This window comes from Sceloporus undulatus, chromosome 6, assembly GCF_019175285.1.
Source record: "Sceloporus undulatus isolate JIND9_A2432 ecotype Alabama chromosome 6, SceUnd_v1.1, whole genome shotgun sequence".
NCBI classification, from domain to species: domain Eukaryota; kingdom Metazoa; phylum Chordata; class Lepidosauria; order Squamata; family Phrynosomatidae; genus Sceloporus; species Sceloporus undulatus.
The window spans coordinates 103,389,561-103,398,925 of NC_056527.1; the positions used below are offsets into that span (position 1 = coordinate 103,389,561).

The 9,365-nt window shown below is 44.0% G+C and overlaps 1 protein-coding gene across 2 annotated transcripts in view; it reads right to left on the reverse strand.

The window, feature by feature from the left end:
• LOC121935601 (protein ADP-ribosylarginine hydrolase-like) overlaps positions 1–8,622 on the reverse strand; it is a 14,083-nt gene extending 5,461 nt beyond the window's left edge. The window contains exons 1-5 of one of the 2 annotated variants that reach the window (XM_042477305.1): positions 8,444–8,622; positions 4,950–5,179; positions 2,282–2,380; positions 394–499; positions 214–293 (exon numbers count right to left, since the gene is read on the reverse strand). In XM_042477305.1, the coding sequence (XP_042333239.1) occupies positions 214–293; positions 394–499; positions 2,282–2,380; positions 4,950–5,179; positions 8,444–8,454 (526 nt within the window). In that variant the 5' untranslated portion in view covers positions 8,455–8,622. The remainder of the gene's footprint in view (positions 1–213; positions 294–393; positions 500–2,281; positions 2,381–4,949; positions 5,180–8,443) is intronic. The other variant, XM_042477306.1, reaches the window with a different exon arrangement.
• Positions 8,623–9,365: the final 743 nt, after the last annotated feature.

Below are 9,365 nucleotides of genomic sequence, written 5' to 3' on the forward strand. Positions count from 1 at the left end.
TTATATCTACAGTGTAGATGCATCCTATGTTGAGTATATACATCATTAAAGTTCTCACAATAATAAAAACAGTGCAAAGGACCAGGTTCAGATCATGATTCACTATATCTCATCCTCCAGAGCTTCCCTATTGTGAATAAAGTTCACAGATCATATCATTCCCACTCCCCAGCCCTGGGAAATGCCCCATTATGGGATTACTGCCCTGCATACCTGTGGGGTGATGATGTGTCATTCTTCCACTTTCTATACTGACTTGGATCAAGGTGCTGAGATCTGAAGGATGAGGATATCTGGGGAAGACATTGGCTGGGGTCATGATAGAAATGAGGCTAGCATTCAGCTGTTCTGCTATTTTGTTATGTTTGTTATCCCTAGCACACACTCTCTTACCTAAGCCCAATGCACATGGATCTCATAGCTGCCCCACAACCTGTTGCATTGGGGTTGAAGGGAATGTGATAGCCTTCTGGCTCCCCAGGATGCAACTGAGATGTTCCTGCAGTCAAAAGATGAAGAAGATAAAGAGTGACGTATTGAGATGTTAAAGGTCTAAGTTATATGTAGTTGCCCCCCACCATTTAACCATGGAGCCCTGGTGGCGCAGTGGTTAAATGCATGTACTGCAGCCATTCACTTGAAACCACAAGGTTGCGAGTTCAAGACCAGCAAAAGGGCCCAAGCTCGACTCAGGCTTGCATCCTTCCGAGGTCGCTAAAATGAGTACCCAGACTGTTGGGGGCAAATTAGCTTACTTGCTAATTAGCTTACTTGCTGTTCACCGCTATGATCTTTGGAATAGCGGTATATAAACAAAACATATTATTATTATTATTATTATTATTATTATTATTATTTTATAGCATTGTCTCCCAAACACTGCCATCTTCTTTACTGCATTTGTAAAAACACTCCACATTAAATATTTTGGATGTGTACTAAAAGCATTTTTAACAAAACAAAACAAAAAGGAAATATACTAATAAATGCACCTGGAATTTATCAATCAGAAAACACTTGTTCAAGGAGACTATTTTCCAGAAAAGACTGAATATGAAGTTGTATTAGAACATGTAAAATCTCAATTGGGAGGCTATTTCATTGGATGAAAATCAGTACACCAGAGGCCCTAGTCCTGTTGATCCCAAAGCATGTCTCTGATCTATGTGGAGCCACCAGGTGTGCCTTCTTCAGAAGACCCTGGTGATCAGGCAGATGAAAAGGCATAAGACATGTTGTAAAGCAAGAGCTAACATATGTAGGGGTTTGAGTGCTGGACTTCGACCCAGGAAACCAGATTTCGATTCCCCACTCAGCCATGGAAACCCACTGGGTGATCTTGGGCGAGTCACTCTCAGCCCCAGAAAACCCCGTGATAGGGTAGCCTTAGGGTCGCCCTAAGTCAGAAATGACTTAAAGGCACATAACAACAACAGTGTTTTAAAGTATCCTAAAATATTCCTTTGTATACCTTAAAGTTGTCATGGTATCAAATAAACAATCTGAGCAAAAACTGGAGATCCTGTCTGATCTTGGAAGCTAAGCAGGGCCAGCTGAGTGTTCCTTGTCTAAGGAGTTTATCGCACGAAGGAGATCGGGAGTGTATCCCACGAATATCCCAGGAAAATTGCATAACTACATGAAACAATTTCACACGACATTGCACAAAACTTGCCATTAGAGTGGTCACAAAGAAGCATTAATGCACATCTTTTTACCTTCGGGATTTCAATGACAAAGCATTTCCAATATCACTTTATTTGCGCAATTGCATGTGATAATCATTCGCGCAATTTCTTGCCATTTTCGCTTTATTTGCGGGATGCTTTAAATGCACTTTAATCTCTCTTTAATGCCAAAATTATCCCCAGTGTGATAAACTCCTATGAAAAATGTATGAAAAATTCATGGGATCACCATAAGTCAACAAGGCACATACAAACACACGCAGAGAGACGGGTTGGGACTAGAAATACAGGAGACAAACAGCTCACCATGAAGAAAGATTATTATTTTTCTTACTCTGCGCTACTAAGAGAAGTAGCAGCCATCACATATTTGCTTGCATTAAGTGAATGAGGAAAGGATTGACAAAGAAGAAATCAAAATGGAAGATAACCTCTCCTTGTTTAGTCATGGGAATGGATTCCTTTCTGTATCTCCCATTTGAGCAATCCATCCATACTTCTATAACTTTTTAGAAATGTAACTAAGATAAGAACCAAGCATTATTTCTTACAGAACAGGGTTGCTACTTGTAGCCTGCAATCAGGTACATTACCAAGAATGCTTGTGGGCCCAGGCTTCCTTCCCTCCATGTCTTTCATGGCTTCAACATAGAGTCTAGCCAGCTCTTGGAACAGTTCTTCACCAGCCTTTCCTATGCGGAATAAGGAGAAAAAGTTTTGTTTCAAATCTCCTCTTTAAAATTACTCCATCTCCACCTCCACTCCCGCAAAACCTCTTTCGCTACTTCCTTTCTCCAATCCTGGCTGCCTCTCCCAACTTCATGCCTTTTTAGAAATATTGCACTGCAGTTCCCATCATCCAATAGCCAATGGGAGCGGTAGTTAAATGTGTCTGGAGGATTTTCCTCTTCACAAGTTCTATGTTAGAAACAGAAGATCAATTCCTACCCATCCCACATATCATCTACTGCATTTTCCCTCTGCTGTCTCTCCAGAGGTCAAGGACATGCTTCAAACAACAGAAAAATCCAGATATTCAATAGACAAAACCAGATACCTTATTACCTCTTAGCAACAAAATTAGCCCCACTTCCTTCTATTATATAGTAACAGTATTACTTCATGTGATCAATACTTGACTGGATGCACTCTGGCAGCAGATATGATGCAACAGAATAGACCGAGCAAGGATACTGCTGATACCTGCACTGGTCTTCTGATCAGACCAGGCACTTGGAACTGCCATTTTAATTTTTCAGATCTGTCTGGTGGAGCCAGTGTGGCCTAGTGGTCTGAGTGTTGGACTGTGACTCTGGAGACGAGGGATCGATTCCCATATCAGCCATGAAATCCACCTGATGACCTTGGGCAAGTCACATGCTCTCAGCCTCAGGGGATGGCAATGGCAAACTTCCTCTGAATAAATTGTGCCAAGAAACCCCTGTGATAGGTTGCCTTAGGGTTGCCATAAGTCAGAAACGACTTGAAGGCACATAACAACATGCCCAGATCAGTAGAGGAGACCCAGTAGAGGAGACCCATTTTCCCCCAGCCTGGGATCTGAATTTTAATTTGTGAAGCATCTCAGGGCTGCGGTCCAGCATTAAGTGGGGGAAAGGCACCATGGAGCAGGGACGAAGCAAAGTGAATGTGGCCAGATGGGATTCTTGTCATCTTGGACATATTCCCATCAAATGCACCAAACACAGCTCATTCTCTGCTTGTCTGCGCAGAAATAAAGTTTACTTCAACAGCTTTTTGGTGTGCAAAGTACAGTTCAGTGAAATGCAACAGTGCCCCAGGCTACATAACACAGCTCAGTTCCATGAAAGAACTTTAGGGGCTTTAAATTAACCTTTTCTCTCCTCTCTTCAATGACTGATCAGACATAAAAGTACAGATGGCCCTCTGTATCCATGGATTCTGCAACCGTGGATTGAAAATATTTTTTAAAATTCCAAAAAGCAAACCTTGATTTTGCCACCTTTTTACTACACTACTGGTTATAATGGGACATAAGCATACATGGATTTTGGTATCCATAGGGGGTGGGGTGGGAACCAAAGCCCAGCAGATACCAAGAGCCCACTGTGACCTTCCAGATCTTGCTGGGCTGCACAGCTAATGGTGAGAAATGCTGGGAATTGTAGTCCAGCATCACCTGGAGGGATCTGCTTTGTCCATCCCTACAGCAGAAACAGCTGGATGGGCCTGATGTGAAATCCTCATTGGTGGTATCCCTGTCCCAGAATAATGCTATTTGAGATAAAATGAGAAAATAAAACTATGCTGAGTGCTGGTTGAAGAAACCAGGCAAGTCTACGAGAGGGCCAATGACACTGTGGTCTGTGAGCTGGTGCTGATCTTGAAGCCATTGGCTGCCTGTCCATGGAGAGAGTTTCTTGGAAAGAAAAAACCTAAAATCAATGGACACAAACATGGTAGCAGTCCCTGGAACTGCTGGTCCCCCACATCAGATAGCTTGAGAAGCAGCGCAGTAGAAAAAAATTGGTCAAGTGAACCCAGTCAAACCTGGAGCCAGCCCTGCCTAAGCTGAGTCCTAATGAAATGTTCCAAAAGTACAATGTGATTTTGCTAGACCCCCAAAGCAATAGCAATAGCATTTACATTTCTATACTGTTTCATAGTGAACTAAGCACTCTCTCTAAGTGGTTTGTAATTTGTAAGCCAATTGCTCCCTAAAAGCTGGGTACTTATGACCTACAAAAGGATGGAAGGCTGAGTCAACTTGGAGTTCTTTGGGATCGAACTCACAACCTTGTAACTGCAGTCCCGGCATTTAAACCACTGCGCCACCAAGTCTCCCTGATGCAAAGAGCATAACAAACAGCACTAAGCCTGCCTGGACCTTTTGACTGCCAGTGACATCACTAGAATGGTGTAGACCAGACTGGGTGACACCCCAGAAGAGGAGTGACACCTAGTCAACCCCCCCCCCCCCCGCCAAGCTTTGGTGCCATCATCTCATTCTCCTCACGAAAACAGTGTCATGAGGAGAATGCTGTGGCAGCATCAAGGGAGCCAAGCACCCTCCCACCTTGGTGCCTTTACCTTGGCATGATGCATGACAGCGAGACAGTATGCCCAGCCCCCCTCCCTGCTGCATGCCATTCTACGCAGCTGTAAAGTGGCACGCAGCAGTGAGGTGGATGGTGACCTTATGGCCCCACTCCCTGGAAGCCCTACCCAGAAGCCCCATCCCTGACACCCTGAGCAGCGATGCCACTGCCAACTACTCACCAGTGGCCAAGGCTTCAGCAGTTGCCAGATGCAGCACAGTATCATCACTGACTGGCCAGTCAGGGAGGATAGCTCGAACCTTGCCAAGTCCCCCCATTTCTTGGAGCTCCTGGTGGATTTGGGGCCCTGAAGTGCAGTATTCCCAGCGCTGGTTGCGATATCCAAGGGCATCACCTGCACCAGAGAGGACCATCGCTGCATGGTAGCGTTCCTTAGGGGGAACCTGAGGGCTGCAGTGGAATGTACAAACAGAGAGGGATATCTCAAAACCTGGAACAGTTACTCGTCCATACCCTTCTACTCTCTTTGTTTGGCAGGAACAATCCTGATTAATCCACTTTTTCAGGTACTTATGACCTGTCCCAGTTTCTGTCTTCTCCTCCCACCTTACCCCTTTGTCCTCAGCTTACTTCAGTTGCTGCAAACTGAGTTCAAAGTACAAAAGCCGTTTATACGCTAGTCAGCAAGGAGGAGAGGAGGAGATGGAATTTTGCCCTTCCCTGTAGACTCAGGCAAAAGTAAACTAGCACAGTCTCTCCTAGCTTGTGTGTTCTTCCTCGTTTTGCCATCTTGACCACATTCTGCTGTTTCTTGACCACACATCTCAGTTTTTCACTGTAAAATAGTACAGGAATTGCCCATCTCAGAATTCCCCCTGATATGTGATTCTGGAAATTGTCATCCAAGGAGCTTGTGTGCACGTGTGCACATTTTAACATCATGCAACACAACTACAGGAGGAGGTCACCAATAAAATATGAATTTGGTAGCCTGTATTAATTTTCAGGACCTAAGCAGAGCAGTAGAGGACAGGGGGGCTTAGAGATGTCTCATCCACAGGGTTACCATGTACTGGGATTAATTTTAGGGCAGTAAACAACAAATTAATGAGTATGTAGAGAAAACTCGTAGCACCTTTGAGACTAAATTGGCAGCATGAGCTTTTGTAGACTTCAGTCAACTTTCTCAGATGCATTTGATTTCCTCAGATGCATACTTCCCAAATGCATCGACGACATCAGATGAAGTCTACGAAGAGTCATGCTCCAATTTCTTTCTTTCAGTTAGTCCCAAAGGTGCTTTTTTACAGATCTCTCTATGAATGTTTATCGCATGGGGGAAAAAACGTCCCCGATGCGTTCTAATGGCACGAGCGCGGGCGCGTACGGAGCGTGATGGGAACCCGATGGTCCCAGAACACTAGTGTTACCACACAACAGACGCCGCCCTTGCCGCCGCCATTCCATCGGGTTCCTGATGCGTTTCCAGGAGGTGCCATTTCTGGGAACAGTTTCAAAAGCTTCCAGAAATGGCGCCTCCTGGACACATCGGAAACCCGATGGGAACCCGGCGGTGATGGCGGCGTTCCCCGTGCGGTTTTTAACTAGCATTCTGGGACCCATCGGGTTCCCATCACGCTCCGTGCGCGCCCTGCTCGTGTCGTTGAACGCATTGGGGACGTTTTTTTCCCCCATGTGATAAACTTCTATGTGTTTGTTTCTACAGACTAACATGCTATATCTTTGAATTCTACAACCAATTAATGATTAGCATCTGTTTGCTTATACAGCAACATTGCTTTATCTCAGGAAGAGCTAGGAAGCAAACTCCCCAGCCGTTTGGGAAGTTATCAGGATATATCAGAAAGTTCACGATTTTGGCAATCTTGAAAGACTGGGCTCACCAGTAGGAAAGTCACTCACTTTCCCCTTCGATCTGTAATTACTGTACCATTAAATGCTAAAGGCACGATATGTGACATTTTTGCATCCAGCAGGAGGCAACAGAGTAATCCTCCAACTCCCATCATCCCCTGGAACTCTCATTCAGTATTGATCAGTGTCAGGCATGATGAGATTTGTAGTCATAAACATCTAGAGGACCAACGACTCCCTTGTGCTTTAACTGAAGTACTTTAAAGGAGAAATTCAAGAGCAAACATTTACTTCTGGTAGTAAATCCCACTGAACTCAGCATGATTTACTTCCTTCAAGTGAATATGGATAGGACTGCACTGGAATCAAATGAGAATGATTAAATCACAAGACTGGAAAAATTCAATTATCTCTCCGTAACCGTTTTTCCAGGTATGGTCCCAGGTTGTACAACAATGACACCAATACTCTTGCTTATCTCTCCCACCATCTCCTCTGCCTCCAGGAGGGCAAACAGCCTTTTTAGGTGCTTGGTTTGCCTTTTTTTCTAAGGAGAGAAGGGGTATGAAATTGTAAAGGAAACAGTTTAAATGATTTTTTCCACATGGGGAAAAGGAATAAAAAGATAACAACGTTCCAGCAGTGGTTAGGAAGAGGGGAGGGATAAAAATAAAATAAATAGATGAAATATTGTGTGTGTTATAGGTAAGGTAGTCCCTTGACATGAATGTTCTAGTATAGCCAACTGTAGGGGGTGGTGCTCATCTCTGTTTCTAAGGCCACCAGCCAGCATTGTCTGAAGACAATCTGGTGTCATGTGGCCAGCATGATGCACTGAACGCTGCTACTTGCAGTAGAAGTGTATTTATTTATCTACTTTCCTCTTGCATGCTTTTCGAATAGCTAGGTGGCAGAAGCTGGGACTAGTGACAGAAGCTCACCCCATCATGCGGCACCCCAGGCCTCAACCTGACCAACCTTCCAATCTTCTGTCCTCAGAATTGGCATCTAACCACTAAGCCATGCATCCCTACATTATGTGTGTTGTGTGTGTGTGTGTATATATCCCTCTCTCTCTCTCTCTCTATATATATATATTATTATAGGGATTTTTTAATAGCTGAGAATACTTTCATATTCATATTATATGGTCACCCCACTGTTTTTCGTGGACTGAAGTCCGCATCCTTGCCCGTTCAGGCAACAAAGAGCGGATGAAAAAAAAAATAGTATTTTACTTTTTTTTAAATTGGGGGTGTGTGCCTCCATTCAAGCCAGTGACACTTGAATTTAGCCATTTTCCATTTTTGCTCGAGGTCAAGTCCCCTGCGAAAATGGAGGGTCAACTATATATTTTAGTTGTTATATACACACACACACACACACATGAGGGATTAGTTATATGCGAGAACACTTTTGAATGGAGTTTAATTAATTTGTTGGTTTTGTAAGGTAACAATGGTAACTACATATATATATATATATATTATTATAATGTATTGTATGTATGTATATGTAATATGTATACTACACACACATACACACCACACACACAGCCCTTGACACTTACGAGAGTCCGCGGTATTACATGTAATTACAGTAGCCAGACTGGGCCTCCAGCTGCTTCTGGCCTCTGGGTAAAAGGGAAGGCTGCGAGTACTAGGGTGATTACGGCCGTGTGATCGTCTCCTTTTGCTCCTTCGAGTTGCCTTGCAAAATGCACAGTGCAATAGGGCACTGCAGGGGTTAGGAGGGGTTTATTGGGGGGCTGGGATTACTGCTCTGAAGGCTATTGCTCTTTCATTTTGCAAACAAAGGGAGCGATTAGCAGCTGCTTACGAGACTTCCATGGTGTTGGCTGCCTGCCTTCTGCTTGTCTTTCCCTTGCAATCTCTTGCAAGACTTCTCTGTCCCTCTTCGACTGGCCTCCTTCAGAGATCTGAAGCCAAGGGACGCCTCCTTGCATCCCTGCCAAAGTCCAAGGGGAGGGTCTTAAAGAGAAAACACCATAACTTGACTATTCCCCTTTCCACCTAACTTAAAAACACATCCAACATCCAATCTCTGTCTCTTTGGGATGTGTCCATACTGAAAAAAAAGACAATAGAGCAATTTGACATAAATTGCCATAGCTGCATCTTGTGGAATCCTGGGATGTGTAGTTTGGTGAGGTATGCAGAAAATATAGGCAGAGCAGGCTGAGGAGTTTATCACACTGGGAAAAAGATGGGAGCATAGCAGGATGTTCCCATCAATATTGCGCAGTTTGGCAAAGATGATCACATGACATCACATGACGTCACAAATATCCTGCAATTATCCCATGAATAAAGAGGAATTATAACGCCACTTTTTATTCACGGCATTTTCTCAGAGACTCAGGCCTGATTCCCAACACCTTTTAAACCTGATTGCAAATTGGTTTGAACTGGTTCAAATGACCCTGGTTGCAATTTGAATCGATTCGCTGAAGCGATTCGGAGAGAGGTTCCCAATCAGCAAAGGAGTCAGGTTATGGAGATTATCACACAGGGGACAGGATGTCTTTGTCCCATCTCTGTCCCAACCTTCCTGCGCAATTGTGGGAAGGACTTTCAAATAACGTTGTGCTTATCCATATATTATCCTGTCTGGAAAGTGTGAATGAGAGTGATTGTGCAAAAAATGTTCATATGACACCACACTGTTCCTGTCATTGTCCCGTCACTGAAGTGGCATTGTCCGTCATTTTGTATTAATGGGAGTTTGCAATACTGCAATG